General features: G+C 55.8%; 1 protein-coding gene across 7 annotated transcripts in view; it reads right to left on the bottom strand.

The window, feature by feature from the left end:
* Positions 1–21,897, bottom strand: part of MBP (myelin basic protein) — a 92,554-nt gene that overhangs the window by 20,209 nt on the left and 50,448 nt on the right. For 4 of the 7 annotated variants that reach the window (XM_037007410.2, XM_037007409.2, XM_037007407.2 and 1 more), the window contains exons 4-5: positions 9,280–9,716; positions 2,821–2,898 (exon numbers count right to left, since the gene is read on the bottom strand). In XM_037007410.2, the coding sequence (XP_036863305.1) occupies positions 2,821–2,898; positions 9,280–9,716 (515 nt within the window). The remainder of the gene's footprint in view (positions 1–2,820; positions 2,899–9,279; positions 9,717–21,897) is intronic. The other 3 variants (XM_037007412.2, XM_037007411.2, XM_037007408.2) reach the window with 1 other exon arrangement.

Here is a 21,897-nt window from a genome sequence, read left to right on the forward strand (position 1 = left end):
CTGGACAGCCTTCATGTGTGGGCGGCGCCCTGGACACTTGAGGCTGGGCTTCTCGGGAGCAGAACATCTTATCAGCCTGATGCACAAGGAGTTGCCCAGATACTCTGCTGACCACCCTGGGCTGGTGAGAGCTGTGTGACCACAGGCCGTTCCACAAGGACACACCGGCCTTGTGCCCGTGATTCACGGAGCATCATTCTGTCATTGCCAAGGGGCCTGATCCCAGCCACTGCTTGGCTTTGGCATGAAAGCAGAGCCGTCCCCACAGAGGAGGTGCAGGGCATTCACGCCGTCGTTGCAGAGAGGAAAGCAGAGGGGTCATGACCTTCAATGGAACATTCGGGACCACTGACCCTGATGCTTTGCTTGACAGTTGAGGAAACAGGCCTGGGAGCAGAAGCCAGTGGCTGCAGCCAGGGCTGCTGAGTCGCAGATGGGAGACCCGGGCCTTCCAGGGCTGCACGGGGCACCGCGTGTCACCCCAGAATGGGGTGGAGGGGCAGGGCCGACGGCTGATTCACACGGGCCTCTGTGTTTCTGTCGGTTGGCACGGGAGCCCCGATGTCGGCAGGATGGAAGGTCGGGTGGCTGTGCTGCTGCTCCACAGGTGGGGAGGGCACAGGCAGGGCAAGGGCGGCGGGCGAGGTGCTGGCGCTGGACCCAGGACGGGTGTCTCTGGTTCTGGCTGTGCCTTCCTGCAATGGGCAGGACTGGGCTCCATGGGCTGCAGTGCACCCACCGTGGGACGGGCGGCTGGTGTGGTCAGAGCTGGAGTGTTTGGGCACATGTGGCATCCCAAGCTCTCCAGCAGCCAGGCCCCTGTGACCCCCCTGCAGAGGAACCAGGGAGGGCGGTGAGAGCGGGCACTTCCCTTGCTGCCTGACCTGGGGCCTGGGCGAGACCTGGACACGGTGCAGGCAGGACCGGTGCTTGTGCTGCCCCCACCCTGTGGGCTTGGGGATGCTGGCGCCATGGTGGCTGTGGCTGCGACTGCAAGAAGACGGGGTGCTCTTCCCATGTGCGTGTTTCTCAGGTCCTCCCCTGCCGTCTGGCTTCTCCACTGTGTCCCTGGGTCCCAAGTTGAATGTTGTTCTCGTCCCAGCACCTTCCTCTCCCACCGTCCATCGCCAGGTCACGCCCTTTGAAGGACAGCTCTAAGGGACATGCTCGGTCTCCTGAGCCAGGCGGCTCCGGGCTGGGGGTCTCGTTCCTGAGGACCAGCGGCAGCCCTGGAACCACTCTGCTCCTTGAGTGTCACCTCTCATGTCACAGCTGGGGGGTCTCTTACCTTCCTGGGGTATTTGCAGAGAGAGACAGAGAAGCACATGCCCCAGAAGGTCAGGGTGCAGGTCGGCTGGGCATCAGGCAGCCACACCTTTGAAGTTTCTGAGCTGAGGGGGAGGGAGTCTGTCCTGGGCCTGAGCTGTGCACCGGACGGTGCAGGCTGTGTCTCTGTGAGCGGGTTCAGGCTCCTGCCTGTCCGGGGGCCTCTGTCTCCTCTGCAGGCCCACCTCGCATTTCTTCACAGGTTTTGTCATTATCTAGTGTTGTTTTCTGCAAGCCGATCCAGTCCTAGCTGGACTGGAAGGAGTTTCCATAATGAACAAATCATAAATGCAGAGAACCCTCTACTGGCAGCAGCTGTGGGTCCTGTGCACTATGATGTGGCCACTGGGGGTGAAATGCCAGCAGCCGCACACAGGTGGCATGCAGAGTGCTTGTCCGTTTCGGCCCGGATTTCACAAGCACACAGGGCAGTCTGGATAAAGATGTGGAGAAAAGGGCCGCGCTTTTCCTCAGCCAACGATGTTTTAAAAGAGAAAAGGCAAATGCTTTGTTGAAAGCTTTCTGACATCCAGTTACTGCAGGCTACTTGGCATCCCAGGATTCTGGCACGGTCTCTGCAGAGTGGGTCTGCTTCTGATGGCAACGTGTCCGCAGAGGAACAGAGGAGGGGCAGGGTGGTGACCGTGTGCTTTCAGGGTGACGGGAGCAAGTCCAGGTGTCCATGACCAGGCGCCCTGCCCGCCCTGCTCACCACCACGCCACACATCCCTTGCTGCAGGATCGAAGTGTGACTTTGCCCAGCCCGTGTCTCCACTCCTGAGTGTCCCCGAATCTGTGCCTCCTGGGGCAGGCACGGGCCTTGAGGACACCCGGGGACGGCTGTTTGCTCTGGCCAAGAAGCCACTAAACGAGGCTTTGCATAGCATGCAGCACCAACAGAAACAGGCTCGGGGCTACAGAAACTCGGGGTGCGGCGTGCTGCCCCTAGTGGCCCAGTGGACCGGCCTCCCTGTCCCGCTGCCCCGGGAGCACAGCCGCCACAGGGGAACACAGGACAGGTGGCAGTGCTCACACGGCATCCAGGGAGGCTCAGCAAGGCTGGGGGTAGGGCAAGGGCACCACCAAGGGCTTCTGAAGGGCACGCGTTGTGCAGTTTAAGTCGGGTGGGATTCGGTGAGCGCTCAGTATCTGCTATGCTCTGACCATCACAGACGAGAGCAACAGGCCGTCAGCGCCTCAGGGCTGCCAGCTCTCTGCGCTGTGGTGCCCGTGGCACCCGCGGCCGGCTGACTCGGGGACTGTCCATGCCCTGACCCGTGGCCAGGCCTGCCCGCTGTCCACGTGGGAGCCCACACGGAAAGCGCTTGCCCGTGGCCTTCTGGAGGACTTGCTGGTCCTCATTTTCCTTGCTGGCCTCCCTGCAGGAGCTGCCCTGCACCGTGCCCCACGCCGTCGGGCCGGCTGTGGCCCGTGTGACCTCGGGCTCACAGCGGGGCCTCAGGAGGGACCTGGGTGGGGGGGGGCACATCTTACCTTGTACATGTTGCACAGCCCGGGCTTGCTGCGGGCATGAGAGGGCAGAGGGCTCCTGCTCTGCGTGAGCCAGGGTACCTGCCAGAGGGACACAGAGTGGCCGTTTGAGTCCCCTGGCAGATGCCCTCCTGGCAGGGCTTGGTGAGAGCCCGGGCGTGAGGATGGAGGGGGGAGGGGCCAGGGAGAGGCCACGGGGTCAAGGGGCCCCAGGAAAGGAGGCAGTGGGCAGGTGCCCCCAGGACTGCAGGTGGACGCGCATCACGAAAAGGAGAGAGAAAGGTCAGGGACGGATTCTTTCCTTTAGAGCCTTCCGGGGCCCTGCATCTAATTAGGTGACCAAGTTTTCTTAGAACCGTATCAGTCACCAGATGTGTAAGATTTCTAAGAGAGAAAGGAAAGAGCATCTTTCCTCCAAGGAGAAGTGGGCTTCCTCGAGTCTTTAATGGGGTAAAGACATTTTACACTCAGTTTTATTTGTGGTTTTTCTCTTTTATAGAAAGTGTTAGCTTCTGTTTCGGATTTATGGGTAGACATCATTCCTGCTCGGCAGTTCACTGTGGCTGTCATGTGGGGCCTCTTCAGTTTCTACGGAACCAAATAATTTTATGGTTGGCAGAGTTCAAAATCCCTCCAGCCAACTGTCTGGAGTCACTTTCTCACAGATGTGCTTCGTCGCTCTTGATGACCCACGGGACTTGATTTAATAGGAACTTATTATTCCTTGACCTGAGCTACGCGCCCTTGTTGTAAATCTTCCCGAAGAATATTTGCTCGTAATTTAGTGTGTTTTCTCTATTCTATTAACTGTAAGATGGCACCTGCCATATCAATTATGTGGGTGAGAGATTATCATCACAGGACGAAGTAAATGGCCTGCAGGAAGTTCCTGCCTTTATACTGTGCACAGGGAAATGGCGAGAGAGAGAGCGAGAAGGAGGGAGGCAGAGAGGGAGCCCCTTACAGAGGCCAAGAGATACAGTCAATAGAACAGACTTCAAGGGATGTCTTACGTTGCCTACAGATGAAGTAGATTTTTTAAAAACAGTGAACAGTGGTCACGCATGGCAAAACCAGTAGCTGTGACACAGGAGGAGGTGTTTTCACTGTGGCCTAGAAACATTACTGGAAGTGGACACACCAGGATCCCACAGGCAGATCTGTGGGGTGCCCACCTGTGCACCCTGTGCTCCATCCTGGCCACCCTAGAGGCTATTTCTGTCCCGGCAACGAGCCCCAGTGGCGGTGATCACAGTGTTGGGCACTTGAAGACCAAGACAGTCGTGCATTCATTTTGAGTATCTCAGTGGTCGGGCCTCTGGGGGTCTCTGCCTCGATAGGCCGCTGTCCCCACAGGGAGTCACACCCCTCAAATGGTGGCATATTGGCGAGTCCCTTTGCACCCTTGGTCAGAAGGTGAAGTAGAATTTTCTAATTTCTTTTCCTCTGTTCAAGACAATGTCCCCTCTTATGGAAGAGGGCCACCTGAGATCTCCAGGGCTCTGGGCTCGGCACCACAGCCCCGTGCTGGCCGTGCAGTGTGGGTACACAGAGGCTGGGTGGGCGGAGTGGCGCTGAGCTCACGGCCAGGGAGCCACTCGGCTGGCAGGCCCCAGCCCCAGCCTGGCCTCAGGCAGCCCAAGGAGGACCAGCTGGCCGCCTGTCCCTTCCCCACACTGGCCCCACGCTGGCCCTTCCCCAGAGGGCAGGGACTCTGCAGAGGAGTGGGGAGGGCACCATGCAGTGGGCAGGGTCACCCAATAGGGACTGGTGTCTACAGTTGGGAGGGTCACCCCAACAGTCTGGGTGTTCTCAGTCAGGAGGGTTACCCTACAAGGGCTGGGGTCTGCAGGAGGGGCCTCTCCAAAACTGCAATGGCCAGGCTCATGGTTACGGGCCCTCGAAGGGCTCACTTTTTTAGAGTCCCCCCACTCACCACCGTGTGCAGAGCGGTTGATTTCAGGGCACCTGCTGCGCACAGACCCACGGGCACGCCAGGGGTGTGTGGCCGCAGGGTCTGCAGCTTCCTGGCTGTGGGCGTGCTGAACCCTGAGGCTCAGGTCCCGTGGAGGAGGACCCCCCTCAGAGGTCGCCGGGCCCCCGTCAGCCCCTCAGAATGCATCACCTTTTACCGAAAGGTGGTGGGAGATGATGGAAACCTGGCGCGGGCTGAGTTAGCACAGAGGGCTGCTGGTGGCCGGCTGTGGGGGGCTGAGGCGGCCTGAGACTCCCTGGTCGGCTTTCCCTGCCAGTCAGGGGCCCACGCTGGCCCTTCCCGGGGCCCCTCCCCTCAGCCTCAGGAAGTGGTGGCTGCCTGTGCCCTAGGGGTCTCGAGGGCACCCGTGGTCCCAGGCACCCCTCCCAGACTCCCGGCATTTGTGGCCACAGCTTTGAAGGAAACACCGCAGCCATCAGAGTCGAGGCAGAGAGCCTGGGGCACCCCCAGTCAGGGAGACCTGTGTGGCATGTCTTCTGTGTGCAAGCGGGCCAGGGAGGAATGTGCCCTGCATGTGGGAGTGGCAGGCATGCACCCTGGGCTCAGCTGGGTTGCCGCATCAGGAGCCCCAGGAAATGCCACTAACAAACCACCAGGTAAGGGAGGGACACCAGAAAAGGCACCTTAGAAAATCCACGTGCAATCAGCACACCAGCCTCGGTCTGTCGGAATGTTTAATCGACACTTGGGAAGGAGGGGCTACATATAAAGCCAACGTTTGTCACAAAATCAGATTGGAGCACAGTCACCACTAAATACATCATGTGATTTACAACGTGCCCCCGTACAGAGGACGCAGCAAAGGGGCCCTCGACACAGGGTCACAGCCGCCTAAGTGAACTATTGCCTGTCTACGACAGTGACAACCCAGCGTCTGGGGGCGGCAGGAGGACGCAGCAAACAGCTGGGACTGAGCCATGGAGAGCGCTGTCAGCGGCTGATAAAGGCAAGGATGCTTCAGAAATTCCTATAGGAAATCTCAAAAAAGGATTTGTTTGGGTCAGAAATAAGCACACCTACCATACTTGGGTTTTCTCTGGAAAGATCTCTGGCCAAAACTCTTGGCCAACAGATGCACAATGGCTGGATGGTTGCCAGTGTAGACTTCAGGGGGTTTCAATTTGGTCCTGTGGGCACAGCTCGTACTGTGGGCAAAGGCACCCTCTGCTGCATGAAGTGGGGCTCTGTGCCTCCTCCAGCCACTGACTCGGGCCACACAGCCCCGCGGGGTAGATGCCCCCCTCCAAGCTGCCCGCTGCGTCCTGCAAGCTGCTTCAAGCGCTGCACTCCCACTCCCCACAGATGACAGAATACAGCTACAAAGCTGGGACTGCATGTTAACAATGAAGGATTGAGTTACCATAGCGCTAAAATGTTACATGAAATTGAAATGCAATAAAAAAGAATCAGGAAACAGAACATTGTGATTCATTTGTAAGATTGATTACACCCCACGGCGCTGAATGACAGAAATGGTTCTTATCCCATACAGTCAAAATTGGAAGGAATACTGAACAAGAAATAACAGAATGCTGAGAATAGCTGGCTAGAAATGGGGCTTTGATTGAAAATTGAGAAGAACAGTTAAAATCATCACTCTAGAAACCAGCTTGGAAAAACTCTACACTGACCCGGAGAATTACCTGAGAACTGCCCCGTGTTCTGTCACTGCGCCAAGCTTAGTTATTTCCTAAAACCTTATCACTTCTTCCATAAGAAGGAATGAGAATGGTTCCCCCGGCTCCCGGCCTGGCTGGTTAGGCCGCAGCAGCCGCGGACACGGGTGTGGGAGCAGCCCGGGGACAGACGGGGAGCGGCGGCTCAGAGCCACCCTTCGGAAGCAGACCAAGTGCCCTCTCCTCTCCCTCCTAAATGCCCATTCCTCACAAGGCCCGCATTCCAGGGAACTGGAAACCCGTTCCTGAAAGGCAGTAACAGAGCCCCTCTTTCTTTCCTCCTGTGACAAAGGAGCATGTTGTCCATGAATGCGCTTTTCATTTATGGCTCTCAAAAGAATATGCCTCCTCAAGGAATTTCTAATGCACTTTCCTTGAATGTCAGCTCCCCAGCCACACAAGTGTGGGTGGTGGTAGTGCATTCCTGGGACTGGGGGTGGCAGCAACGCCCATGGCCCTCGGGGACCCCCAGGACCTCAGGGGCGGGGCCCAGGACAAACGGTCCCCTTCCCGGGGCCAGCCATGCAGTCCTGCATAATCCTACTGTGAGAAACCTCCTCTGGACAGATAGGCAGCGAAACTGCTTTCCCCAAAAAGCATGCCAGGCAGAGAGGCTGCTACTCAGGCCTGTGTGCGTGGCACTGTCTTGTGTACTTTACACAGAAAACCCAAACCCAGACCAGAATGGGCCCTCAGCAGACACACTGGCAGATGCCCCAGGCTTCCAGGACCACAGGGTACCCCTGGAGCACCAAGCTCCCGTCTGCAGTGCTTAGAAGAAAACAAGGACACCACCTTCACCAGGAGAACTGAACAAACACTGAATCAGCAAAGGCCCCGCAGGGATGTACCGGGGGCCTGCTGGCACTAAGCAGCTGTGTACAGACACGCAAACTCAGCGAGAGCTTTGGCATCAAAGGGCGAGGCTGCTCATTTTACATCTTTATTTGGCATTCAGTACTGAACAGAGCTGATACTTCAAAAATGCTAAAACAATTATTTCAACATTGTTTTTATTTTTAAACATGCTAGGAAAATATTTTGATTTCTCTAAATCTTTGATAATCCAGCAACACTATTTTGCAAAGAGGATGCATACTTAGGAGGCTCTTTTCTTTGAATCTATTGAAGAGTACAGGAGACTTAAAGCAGGTGGTAATTCTACATGAAGGAAGAAAAACATGTATGTAGGTCTCTATTTTGAGAAAGTCATAATGATTAAATGCTTTCACCATTTTAACTTAAACCATTACCACTGAAATGAAGCTTGTTTTATAACGTCCTATCCAGCTATTTAATCTTTTTTGCACAGTTTAAATACATTTTTCCTGTTACTTGAGTTAAGTAGAAGAGCCCAAGTTCTCAAAGCTGGCGATGCCACATGCACAGGGCGCTCAGCCCGAGAGCAAGACCCCTGGGGTGGCCTAGAGCCTCCTGTGCTCTGAGGGCTGAGCTTGCAGAGCGCCTCAGACTGAAATTAGCCTGAGAAACAGGTTCAAGGTCCCCACGTCCAGGCCGAGGGAGGACTGCCCGGCAGGAAATGCGGAAGCCTACAAATGCACACAGAAGGGACGAACCAGCAAATGCATTCCCTTGGCTCTTTAGAGCAGGTGTTAGTCACAAAAAGTCCTGAATAGTGTCACGTAAGAGACCGCGGCTGGAGCAGCCCAGGGCCTGCAACCAGGCTCTCTGAAACCCTCACAAGAGGCCACGCTGACACTCATGTTGGTCTGCAACCATTTCGTGATTGTCAGGGATTCCAGGAACATGGTCAGGGACTAAAGCAACTTCTAGAAACTCCTGACCTCCTAAGTCTCCCCGGGGTTTTTACGCTCCTCTATTACCATGGCAACGGCCCTTGGCTTCGGCCTTTGCTCAAAACCTCTCACATCCGCAGTGGCCTTTCAGAATAAGCACAAAACGCAGCCAGAAGAGCCCATCCTAGGTCTTGGTGAGGAGGCCCAAGAGCAGGGCCTTCTTTGGAAAACCTCTCTCCTTCCAAAATTACCAGCTATCCACCAGCCTAAAAAGACACGGGCCATGCATGCCATGTATTTGCCATCAGATGCCACTCGGGACTGACTCTTCATCAGCCACAGGTGACCTATTCCCCATCGACACTGTCGGAAACTGGACCCAAACAGGAACGTTTTTTCTTGTGATACAATTTTGAGCTACAGAACATTCAAATAATGAAACCTCACAGATTCTACATTCAAATTAATGGACTAACAAAGCAATACTGTTTGATTCAAGACACACTCCACCCCTTCCTCAAGCGACTCAGACAAAAGAGAAAGTTTGCTCAGGCGAATTAAAATTTCAGATTTCTTCAAAAAATCTTCAATCGTGTAATTGTTGCAAAGTAACAGAAGCCACAGCATGGACGCCAAGAAAAAATCAGCATGACCCACAGTTGAACCCAGAGGCGGGGGCTGCAGAAGCCGGATCAGCCAGGAGGCCCCCAGCACGGGAGGCAGACGCCCTGGGAAGGTGGCACCCTCCCGGCAGCCCCGTCCCCATGCCACCCAGAGCAGCAGCGCCTGGCGCCCTGCCAGCCTGAGCACCTCCACGTGGCAGTCCCTTGAGAGCCGGAGGAGGGGGTGGCAAGGAGGTAAGCAGCCCCCGGGCCCCGCACGTTGCCAGCCGGCAGCCGGGGCAGCAGCTACAAGCTAAGAGGCCGCAGCGGGGCCGCCGCCACGGGCTTGGCTCACCTGCCGACTGTCCTTCCCCTTTGCTGCACCCGGAGCGGGCACACGAGCCGTGCGGCCGCTACTCCTCAGAGCTCACCTTGCCTGAGCCCCGCTTGGGCGAACCCCTGTCGCCGCCAAAGAAGCGCCCGAGGGAGTCCAGGATGCCCGTGTCTCTGTGCCTGGGCAGGAAGCCATGCCTGGCGTGATCCACGGCGCTGGCGGAGGCCAGGTACTTTGACCCGTGCCTCTGGGAGGGTCTCTTCTGTGACGCCATTGCATCCAGGCCCTCGGCAGGGGCTGCACTGTCTTCTTGGATGGTCTGGAGTTCGTCTGACTCCGAGGGCCTGTCTTTGAAGGTGTTGTCCTCCCTGCCCGGGGCATCTCGGGAGAAGAGGCGGACCAAGTGGGGGCGGCCCCCGGGGTCAGCTGGGTTGGCGTCCGGCCAGGCGTTCTTTGGGCCCACTGTGCACTTGGAGTCTGTCACCGCTGTGCCCTGAGAGCGGCTCCCATTGTTCGGGCTCACATCTGCTTCTCCTGCAAACAACAGTGAGACGTGAATGCGGGCTGTGCAAAGCAGAGCCCCGCACAATGCCGCTTTCTTCCGGGCCCGCGGACTGGCCGCCTCCTGCGAAACCCCCGGAACGTGGGCGGTGCCGTCAAACTACATGGCAGCCCCAGAGCGCCTTTGGCGGAGACCAGCCTGGACCGAGCATCCTGGTTGGCGTTCCATGTCTCCGGGGCCCTGGAGTTGCCCTCATTGCTCAAGATTTGGTGCCCTACATGCAGGGCATCGGGGCTTCTGCTCAGGAGGCCTGAGCAAGCAGCCATGGCGCCCAGATCTCCCCTGGGGGCTGCCACTACTGCATGCAGAGAATCAGGACCGTACGAACCTTTACGGGACATCTGTTATCCACGGGTGCATAAGCTAATCGTGTTGGGAGCATTTGACAAAAGGTATTTTTAGTGCTCTTGGTAAAAATGGCACTTCCCACATCTTTTTGTAATTCATGCCTTAAATAAGTGGGGCATTTCGAATTCTTTAGTTCCCAGATTCCACAAGAGGCCTCCGGCATTAGAGAGCTGCTTACTCAGGACATTCTGATTCGGCTTCTCCTCTGTAAGCAGCAACGGTTAGACTGCTGGAGGTGGGAACACAGCATTTCATCTTGTGTAATAATCTCTCAGCTTTTTTTTTTTTTTAAAAGACAGCATTTCTCTCCAGAAAAGTGATACATCCCCTTTGCTCTCAACTTACAAGTTAGGTTAAAGTGGATGGCAGTGAGTGTGTCTCCTTTCCAAACTTACCTACCTACAAGAAATGTGGGTTTACTCACCACTTTCCTGTAATGCCACCCACTCAACCACTCAACCACCTGTTCACTGACATTTACCGAACAGCGCCAGCCAGCCAGTCCCCGGCCCGCTCACCCACCCACCCACCCACCACCCGCCACCCGCCACCGACTGGGTACCTGAGGAATATGGACCTGAGCTGGCAGTTCGGGTTGCAGTGAACGTCAGCACGGCCTCGTCTCATGAACAAAGATGATAATGAGTGTTCAGGGTCAATAGCATCCCTGCTTACTAACCCCCCACTACCTATGAATGTGACCTTATTTGGAAATAGGGTCATTTGTAGGTATAATCAAGGTATGATGAGGTCCTACTCAAGGTAGAGTGGGCCTAATCCAATGTCCTGAAAAGAGGCGGATTTGGGTCCAGACCCACAGACACAGGGAGGAGGCCATGTGATGGTGGGACCATGGGGATGTGGGGTCAGGGACCCACGGCTGCCGGGCCACAGAAGTTAAGAGACACGGAAGAGGCCCTCCCCCGGGGCCCAGGGTGTGGCCCAGCTCCTACCTTGAGTCCAAACCCCTGGCCTCCAGAAGGGAAAGAAGAGATTCCTGTTGTACTAAATCACACGGTGTGTGGTAATGTGGTAATTTGTTGGGGCAGCCCTAGGAAATGGGACACAATGTATAATTTCATATCAGATAATGAAATGAAAGAATCAGAGCAGGAAAAGGGGCTTGGGAAGGCCCCCTGCGGGACATCGGGATAAAGCGAGGCTGGGGCGGGGTGGGTGTGCTTCTGCAGAGAGGAAGGTGGACGGGAGGGGTGCTCCCTCGGCCCAGGGTGGCTGGCAGGGGACGACGGGAGGCAGAGGACATTTTCCTTCTGTTATATGTACTTGTGGACGTTTTCATGTCTACAGCACAGTATGTAAGTATGTCCAACAGTATGTAAGTAACAGAAGGTAAATGATTTCACACAGACTCCCCCACAAAATCACAGGGATCAAGAGACAGTCCCACGGGTGACCCCCATCAGGCAGTGCAGATCTGACCCATGTTTCGAAAGCAGGGTAACTCATTCCCAACGTAGATGATGAGTGCCGGTGACAGAGTCCAAGGCACCCAGGCCACCGTGACCACATCCAGGCTCCTAGGAGTGCGTGTGCTTGTCTGGGTGCCTGATGCAGCCATGCTACATGCTCTCACATGGGCTGTGGCAGAGAATTTCACAGATTAGATTCAATTTCATGCCATCACTAATAGGTGTAATATCTCTGTGAAATGCCTTGTGGCATCACAGCAACCTGAAGAATGCTGAAGCCAGGAGAGCCGTGGCTCTTTGCAGGGATGCAATGCCGATTTACAGGCCTGATTTTCAAGTTGGGGTTTGTATTCTGCAGCTAATATAAATTAATGCAAATGTGAAAGGCAAACAAGGGCTATATTGTGCGTAATTAAATGCATTAAGAAAACACAGGCGCATGTGAATACTAATATTTTTACAACAGTTGGGCCTTGTGTGCCTGAATGTAGTTGTTTGTGAGGCCCCGAGAAGGCTTCTGTGTCCTGTGAGTAGCTTCCCCTGCACACGAGGACTTCGGGAGAAGCTGGTTTCTGGGTGTGGAGCACCTTTGTGAGGGCAAGTGCAGTTTTCATTTGTCAATTGCTATCAGCTTTACTCAGATTAAAGCCCAGGGCTGAGATTCATTTAATCTACAACTGTGAGCAGAACGCTTGGCCCTCAGTTTGAGGGGCAAGGACCCGATGCTGTGTGAGCAGGCCCTAACCAGACTCTCTGTCACTGCTCCAATTCCACAGGCATTTGCAAGGAAACTTAAGAAACCTGGCCTCAATCTAATTGCTAGAATGACCCCCAGAAACCTTAGGTGGGAATGTGCTGCTCTGAGGTGGAGGTGGGGAAATCATGGGTCAGCTTCCCGGTACATCCCTGGGAATGGATGTTCCCAGAACATCAGAGGAGATGCCACGCACTGCAGAGACACCCACCAAACAGGGTGGGGGTCTGGGGTGCATTTCACTACTGACAGCAACTCACAGATGTCATGACCGAGGAAGGCCGCTCTGAAGGTCACAGTGGCCCCGTCCCTGCAGGTCATCTGCTGCCCCCACCTGCTCCAACCCCAGCAGTCCCGTGGACCCTCCCTGACGATGGTTTCTTACCAGACTGACTGCAGCCGCCGTCTTCCTGCTCCGCCCTCGTGGCTAAGCCCAGGCACTTCGGCTTCCCTCCTGGACGCCCTGGACACATGGCTGCTGAGATGCCCACACAAGGCCCCCGTGGTCCCCACTCCTCATTCTCGTCTGCCTGCTTCCTGCCGCTCTCCGTCCCCTCACGGGTGCCCCACCCCTTGCGCCTGTGCCTCCGTCATCTCGATGAGGCCACCGTGGCCTGCCCCCCTGTCTGTATCCTAGCCACCCCCTACCAGGCCTGCCCTTGGCAGCTGGACCCCGCTTCTGTGTACGCAGGTTCTACTGTGCTCAGCTCCACAGTGATGCCTCAGTTTCCCTTTCACCATCTGTCCCCTCCAGGGGGGGCAATGACGTCTCAGAGGCAGGGGCCCTGTGGAGCTGGTGCCGTGCTTCGTCCTGCACACTGCCAGGTCTACACTAGGCACTCAAGACTCACCATCTGGCCGCAGCAGTGTGATGTTCACTGGGCCCTCGCAACAGAGGGAAGAACAGAAACCAGATCTCGTGCTCCTCTTTGCTAGAAGAACTTGGCTATTGGCATTATAGCTGTTAACTTGTTTTTTATATACTTATTTTTAAGTGAGAATTTCCCTTCAATCTTGGAAGGTTCTGACCTGGCTCTAAATCATTCTGGCTTAGAAATGAGTCTCAGTTTTACAATCTGATTCTTTCTGGCTGTGCAGGGAGTCAGCGTGGCCCTGGGGTGCCAGGAGAAAGGACTTAGGCTTCCTACTCTGTTCTTTCACGGTCCCTGAGCCCGAACTCACGCATCTGGGCTGGTTGAGTCGGACTGACTGGCCAGGCCACCGCGTCTGCCTGTGCACTGCGGTTTGCGTGGAGCAAACCGGGCCACGCACAGCAGAAAGCACCGCTGTGCAGAGCTGCACATCGCTGGGTCCCGGCCCCGGGCCTGCAGGCGGAGAAGGACCCCCCACAGGCTGACCGAAGCCCCCACCGGCCACCGACAGCCTGGAGCAGCCCCAAGTGAGCTGCCGCTGGGTCCGGGGCCATGAAGCCGGAGGGCAGGCCCGTTCCTGCCGTGCCGCTCTGATGCGGGTGCTCAGCGGTCAGCCACGCCGCCTTCCCGAGAAGGGCAGCTGCCATGGTGAAAGGAGTCTGTTCATTGCTGCTGGCCTGCCGCCTAGGCGTCTCACATGCACGGTCAACATTACCAACATCCCACGTGAGGAAACTGAGGCAGGCGTTCCTAGGAACTGATACTGACTCCGAGTCCACACTGCCTCTCCACATTCTGCAAACTGGAGGCAGCCTCCCTGTCTGCGCATCTCACAGCCTTTCTAGCCCAACTGACCAGAACTGCAACTAGGTTTTACCTCTTAGGGCAACATTTAACTGCAGAAAATTGATGGCTAAAACATTTCTGGATCACAGCTGCTTAACGAAGAGGACTGGCCAGGGGAGCCGGGGGGCTCTGTAGGAAGCTGCCCACCCTGAGCTAAGGGCTCAGCCAGGGCCCCGGCCGGGGGCAGCGGAGACCTGGGACCCCCAGTGGCACCAGGTCTTCAGGCACCGGGTGACCTGCAGGTGTGGGAGGGGCTGCCCCCTGCCCCAGCCCCCCAAACCAACAGGCACTACTCACAGGGTACACCGGCTGGCCTTGGCCGAACCTGTAATGACTGTCAAACACTGAAAGAGGCTGAGCTCAGGAATCCTGAAAACTATACTATTGCTCAGGCAGCTGTGCCGCCCAGGGACATCCAGAAGCTAAGACGCAGTGACTCTGCGCCTGTTTAGAAAACTGCCACTTACCCGTCACCTTACTATAATTGGAAGATGCCACCCATCAAATATTCATACAAGATCATCTCAAATAAAATGTGATGACAAAGGGAATATTTTCCTATATTTAAATATTACTTTTTTTTAAATCTACAGTGTAAATTTTATTCTTCATTCTGTTGCACCCATGGAAACCATAGTCCATGAATAATTTTCACCCCCAAAACGGTGTGTGTGTGTGTGTGTGTGTGTGTATGTATGCATGAGAAAAAAAGGCAGGTCCTCCCTAGGTACGTCCTGGACCTAGTAAATCAGAATGCATGGGATGGTGCCTGATTCGGCTGTTTTGACAGGCCGGGGTGGAGGGGCTGGGCCTTCATTCCCCGGGTAACCGGGTCCACTCTCTGCCCTGCGGCGCCCCGCATTCAGACCCCTCCCACCACCTATGCCCACGATCGCTATGAGGAAGTTCAGTCTCAGAGGTGCTAGTGACCTTGAGCCTGTCGTGGTGCGTGGGGCTGCTCACTGCCCAGCGTCCGGCGCTTCTCACCCCCAACCCTGGACAACACCGCCCTGGCTGCCTGTGTCCCCGTCCGGAGACGGCGCCTGCTGCCGCTGGCAGGGCTCGAACTCCCGCGCCATCCCCACCTTCCGGTGGACCCGGAGGGCAGCTCGCCACGATGGGGTGTCCTGAGGCTGCAGGGCTGGAGGTGGTGTGAGCACGGCTGTGGCCCTTCCTTCTGAGCTTGGCCAGAGGCTCGTGGGTCGACGCAAATAGAAAGCTTTTATTTAGTTGCACAGAGCATGGATGTTGCTCACCAAGCTGGAATAAAACGTAATAGGGAAAATGTTCTTGACAAAGGCAAGACACTCTACAACTTGAACTAGAAAACAAAACACTTTCATGAATAAGATGTAAGTGATAATGTCCCTCCCTACTATTAATTTAATGTTTCTCCTATGATTAGAGACCCAAGGCTCATGGAACTACAGGCACTGGGAAGTTTAATAAGACGTCATATTCAGGGCTGGTGTTCAATGAGACTGGAAAAAACGAGAAATGATCACTGCTCGGCTCCCTGGAGGTCTGACCAGCAGCAGGGGCGCGGCCCCCGGCTCAGCACCGTGGGTGTCGTATTCCCACGCCCTCCCGTCTGATGGGCTTCGCGGGCCAGTCCAACAGTGACGATCGGGACGGCGGTGGGTCTCCACGAGCAGCCTCAGGGCGTGAAGAGGCCTCTGTTTTGCCAGCTGAGAGAAAACGAGTAGCCACCACGACCAGACCACAGTCTCACTAAGGAAGGAGTTTTGTTATCAAAGGAAGAGGAGAGGTGTGGGCCGGAGCAAAGGGCTGCCAGCCGCACTGGGTGGCCTCTGGTCCTGCGGCCAGGAGCCGCTTCTGACCGTCCGGGGCCTCCCCAGGCCCGCTCTACATGGAGATTGGCGTGTGCGGCCCTGTGGGGGACTCCTGGCCAGCGGGGGGCTGTGAAGCCTCAGGGGGCCCCGGGCCACCAGTGGGCCTGAGGGTCAGAGGGGACCCCCGCCCTCCTCCTAGGCTCCAGCCCCTCCGAAGAGCCCACGGCCCCTTCTGCCGCCCCCATGGGGGCTCCACGCAACCACTCCCACAAGTGGATTTCTCCCCATGACATCCAGTGGATATTTTGACAGAAAATAGAATATTCTTACTCATTTTGAAGGATCAGACCCACTGGTTTCACTTGTATTTTAACCTCCGTTTTAAAAACAATTGTTTTGAGAACACATATCCAGTCAGGTTGACTACCCAGAGTACAATTTTAGCTTGTTTTGAGTGTTTTCAGTTCCCATAAAACTACCAAAAAAATCACTGCCCAAACCAAAGTCACAGCTGAACTGATGTGAGGGGTCACCCGCATCACCCAGACTCTCGCCCAGAACGAGGGCTTTTTCTGGCCCAGCACCAGGGGTTCCCAGCTTCCAGTCCACTTCCCTCTGGTGGGTCTCCCACACAGTCTGGGGGCGCCACACGACCCCACCCCAAACTGTGGCCTGGTTGCTTAGTTACCTATGGTTGTCTAAGGACATGCAAGGATTCCTCACGTTAAAATACAAGCAGCCAGAAACCAGAGCTCCCAAAGCTGAGGTGACAGTCAGCAGGCTTGTGAGTGGTTCGCGGATGTCCTGCCTTCCCAGCCTTTATTTTCCACACTTGGCAGCCCTGCTGTCATGTCATGTGGGACCTGAGGCAGAAGATGAACGCAGGGACCCTGCAGCAAAAAGTCCTAAATGCAGCGGTGACCTTCCTGGGCTGGAGAGAGCATTCGCCCAGCCATGGGGAGGCAGGTGCTGGGGCGCTTGGTGACGCTCACCTACACACACACTGGCAGGACTCGGAGGCGCTGGGTGCCCTGCTGTCCTGGTACCCTGCACGTTTTCTCCTGCAGTGACTCGCGGTCTGCTCTCCTGGCTTGCGGTCCCTTTAGCATGTATTACCCTAAAGTACAGCCATAGATCCAGATGCACCAGCTGTCCTATTTTTTCTAATAGTTCAGATTAATTCTTAGTTTCTAACTCAAAGCAGCAGCATGGAACAGATACAGAAACATTGTGGAGTCCACAAAACGGAAGAAATCTTTAATAATTTGGTCTCCAATTTGGTGTTTCTAAACTCACGCTCTGTAAACTTGAACTTCTTTTCTGTACTGCTGCATCAAGTGGTTTATTGTAAAGATTACTAAGACTGTCAAAGCCGTCATACAATCGGGACGACCTCCACTGACCCTCTCTTCCTGGGACAAAATGACTGGGCAAGTTCCTGCCTCCTCAGGAAGTGAGCTGGTGCCAGGAGGCGGGGGTCTCAGGTCACACACCTTTCTCCACAGTCAACAAAGTGTGAAGAGACACAGAGATGGCTGCAGAGGGCCAAAGAAAGGCGACCCCATCATTCAGCCCATTGCATAGGAGGTCCTACTTCCAAGCATGGGGAGAAGGTGAGACCGTTTCCTACGGCCCAGAAAAAACTATATAAAGGCTCCGAGTTCTACACTGAAGTAAGATACTGTAACTCTCCTGAGGTCTGTCTGAATTCTGATTCTTAGTTCGTAGGGGTGGTGGGGGTCTGCTGTTACAGGATTCGCAGCTATGGCAGCTTTGCGTATAAGCAAGTAGCTCCCCAGAGCCTTCGCACATGCCCGCCTGCCTGCCCATCATCCCCTCCTGACCCCCCAGCACCTCCACGGCCTTGGGTGGTTCCCTCCAAGCCTGACAGCAGAAAGCCATCAATAAACCATCAGTAAGAGTGCAGAACATGAGCTTCCTTCTGCAGAAACATGCTCCAGTTTTCCCCAGATTCCAGGAAGCTAAGAAAAAGGAGGCAGAGGTTGTCACATTTGTTTAGACCTGAGGCCCAGCCAGATGCCCGTAAACTGGATGAAGTTCCAGCCTACTTCTCTGTAAGTGAGGATCTTAGCACTGTGTGCTGGGCCTGCCGTCTGATAGAAGGCTGATTTGTCCCATTTGACATTAGAAGCGTCAGAAGGAAGCAGCTGCCAGTTCTGTCCGTGGCCAGAAGCCCTGGTCCGTCCTGGTGGGGGCTGGAGGCTCTGTGCTGGCTGCCAGCTGTGTGGCCCTGCTGGGACCGGACTGCACACAGGTGGAGCTCCTGCCTGCCTGGGCCTCCCTGGGAAAGCCAGGCGGTGCCTGCAGGAAGCAGGCCTGAGGCTCCCGACTGGGGACAGGGCTCCCGCCCGAGCACTGGGCTCCTGAGCAGCGAATAAAGACAGGTGGGCGCCCCGTCCTGCAACGCGCTGCCTTAAATTGACGGGTCCAAACCACATACAAAGCTCAGTAGCTGGACAGAGCCTCAAGCTTAAAGGGTGGCAACAGGCGCTGTGGACTGTGTTGTCCAGTGGAGTAAAGGTCGTGGGGGAGCCGCACGCTAAAAGCATGTGACTGCTCTGGCTGACCACCCCGAGCAGAGATGGGGCGCTGGGGGGCCCATGCATGCCCCTTATGGCCAGGCCTGGCCGCTCTTTGCCAATGAGCCGGAGGCGCCCTGGGCGGGCAGAGCGTGGAATTTGCCAGTGTGGGCCAGGGCTGAGGAGGACACCCATTGTTTGCGGAATACTTCTGCACTGGCACAAAGCGCTCGGGGTCACTGGGGAGGGCAAAGGAAACAAAAAGGCCCATGGTTGCGGCCGGGTGCATGTGCTGTGGCAGAAAATCTGCATCTATGAGAGGCATGCGGCCGCCTGCAGAGACCACTTTAAAACTTCTCCATAAACGAATCTTATCAACCCACCCATCTCGCACTAATGCCTTCTTTGTGTACCCAGAACATGTAGTTTTTATTTTCCCTAAATAGCTCACCCCTCGGCCCTCCCACAGCAGGGATGGGGTCACAGGCAAGGCAGCCTCATGTGCAGAGCAAGAAGCCGGGGTGGCTGGGGGCCAGAGCTCCCCTGGGAGTCTGCACCTCACGGGCCTGAGAGTCCCCATAAGTGGGGGTGAGAGTCCATGCATCTGGCTTCCCAAATGCAGCTGGCGTCAAGATCCGAGACTGAAACAAAGCGTACTGTTCACGTAGGTTCCGTTCCACGTGCAGGCCCCGGTGAGTCTCACAGTAACTCCTTGCCACTGCCTAGCAGCCCCAGAGGCTGCAAGACTTCTGCACAAAAGTGCCCACAGAGGCCACTGGGGATCCTCTTCAGGGGGGAATAAACAGGCCGACAAGTTTATGTCCACCGCTGACTGTGCACTGAAGCTCTGCCGCGGGCAAACCCTGCTGACGGGGACCCCGGCTCTGCTGCCTGCCGTGCAGTCGTGGACATGGGGTTCAGGCTCTTAAGCCTTGGGTCCCTCACCTGCAATGCCAGGGGAATAGGTGGCACTCCCCATGGTACTGTGACCAGGACTTGAGGCAGGCAGTCCCTTTAGTGCCGGCGTGCAGTGAGCGCTCCATGAGGACTCTCATCACTGGTGTTCTCATTACGGTGTTTATAAAACTGGTCTGGGAATACCTGTGCACGGGGTAAGATCCTGTGCATTGTCCATTAGCCCCCCCTCACCCCCCCACCGCCCCTCAGATATCCTGGCCGCATGGATTTGGGAAAGACAACCACCTGCCAGGAGGCTGTGGTGGAGACAGAAGCATATCGTGAAGGCGGCGTAGAGGTCGGTGTCAGCCAGTTCTCCTGCTGCTGTTCCTCCCGTGTGCATGTGCCCGTGTACTCTGTGCACACGTGTGCATGCGTGTGTGGTGTGTGTGTGCACGTGTGGGGGGCAGGAGGCAGAGTGGGTGTGCCAGGTCCTGTTTCTCCTTCCAGCCTGTTGAAGGACTTGTGCCCTATTGGAAAGTTCATGCTGTCATTTGACCAGAGCTTGTTTTCCTTTATTAGTTAGGAGACGGCAGAGGACAGATCTGGGGGACAGACGAGCCCTGCTGACCCACTCTGGTCTCCCATGTGCTCCCAGCCCCTGTCCCTCGCGGCTCAGGCCGCCCCAGACTCACCTCCGTGCCCCGAGCCCTGGGGCATCAGCCCTGGGAGCCCACCCCCTCGGCAGGGCCCCCCTCAGGGGAAGCTGCCTGTCCTCTGGGCCTCCTGACCTGGGGGCCGGACAGGCGCAGCAGGAGGCTTCCCGCCCCAGCTTCCTCCCCGATGCCCGCTCCTGTTCCTCGGGGTGTGGGGTGCGTGCATTCAGGTAGGGCAGCCGTCCAGGCCAGCGGATCCCCTCCCCCCACAGCTCGGCCCCCAGCACCCTGCACCCTCTGTCCTCCTGTCTGCCCGACTGTCATCTATCTGGTAAAGCCAACAGGGACATCAGCTCTGGGGACATACTCCAGGACAAGAGAAAGGCAGGGCGCTCTGCTCCTCGTCAGGAGTGCACCCAGGTTCCCGGAGAGGGACTGGCCAGAGGCCCAGAGTCCGCTGCAGGGGCTGTTCGTGTGAGGTTCTCTGGCTCTCCTGGCTGAGGGTCGCCGAGCAGGACCAGGGAGTGGTCGGGGGTGGGCTCTGCAGGGGAGACACAGCGCTTAGCCGAGAACAGACCCCCAGTGGGTGTCCGAGTGTGCCGCTGACTGGTTTGGGGCCGAGAGAGTGGGCACACCTCGTCTTCCTGGAGGGCTGCCTGTGCTCTGCGAGGGAGGCAGCGCGCGGGCCCTGGGGAGGCTGCTCCATGCCCAGGAGGCGCCCGGACACCCTGCTGCTCAGGGACAGCGGTGAGACACCAGGCACTGGCGAGAGCTGGGAACTGGCCACACGCAGGCGGGTGACAGGCCTCCAAGCTGGCCTCCTGCGTCAGGGCGTCTTGACAGTTACACAGAAATGCGCAGTTTTGCAGTAAATCATACCCCGTACCTGCAGGTTATTCCCATTACAAAGCCTTGGTAGGGAGAGTAAGCTGACCGGTGGGAGCCCCCCGCCCGCCCCCACACTGCGACGGCTCGCAAAGTTAAAAGCCGTTCTTGTAAATATGGCTTCATCTCCACCAGCGCCCATAATTTAATCCAGTTACTACGTGTTAGAAGACTGTTCAATGAATCACCCAAGGGACCAATATTGAAGGTTTAATAAAATCTGCACAGTATCTCCTGGAGATTAAGAGTTCGTGCCAGAAGTCTTAGATTAAGGGAAATGGGGACACCAGCTCAGTTTAAAGGAAAAGAAATGGGCTGGCAAATAAGAGAATGTGGGTGGATTCGGAAATAATGACTCAGAAGCACAGGGAGGCTGGTCCCTCCACAACTGGCACCCCTGGGACCTCAAGTTTATGGTGGAATTCTCAAGGCATCTTCAAATTTTGTCCCACTGCGAGTGGATCTCACAGCCCTAATTTTACGTGTGAGGGAATCAGACTGAGAGGTCGCACACGGAGCAGAAACTCAAACCCACACGTTTCCCGCCGCCACACTGTGTACTTTTTCCTGGCCCTCCGTCACTGGTCCTGGGATTCAGACAAACCTAAGCCCCCGGATCTGTGACAGTCTCTCCTATATTCCCAGCACCCCAGGACTTGCCATGAAGTAGCTGCTATGCATGGATGCACGCATGGGTGTGCAAAGTGGGCATGTTTGTTTATGTGTGTTGGGACACACACATATGCATATGTACATGTGTATCACTTGCTTAATGAAATGGTTATTCATCACTTTTTTCATACGATGGGTGGGACTTTTAGCTTTCATGTAATATTTTGAAAGCACAAGAAATTTTTTGACTGGCAGGCAAAGTTTTCCTTTGCATTTTGTACTAAGCAGAAACTAACGTGGTTTCACCTGTTAGGACCCTGACATCATCAGTGATGCAAAGCTGTTGGTGAACTATGCCTATGGCCAAACCTGGTCCACCTCCTGTTTTGTACAGCCTGGAAGCTAAGGATGTTTTTTTTATCTTCTTAAATAGTTAAAAAAGCAAAAAAAACAGTATGGCATTACACATGGATAGTCTATGAAATTCATGTTTCAATGTCCATAAATACAGTGTTACTGG

This window comes from Manis javanica, chromosome 9 (assembly GCF_040802235.1).
Source record: "Manis javanica isolate MJ-LG chromosome 9, MJ_LKY, whole genome shotgun sequence".
In the NCBI taxonomy this organism is placed as follows: Eukaryota; Metazoa; Chordata; class Mammalia; order Pholidota; family Manidae; genus Manis; species Manis javanica.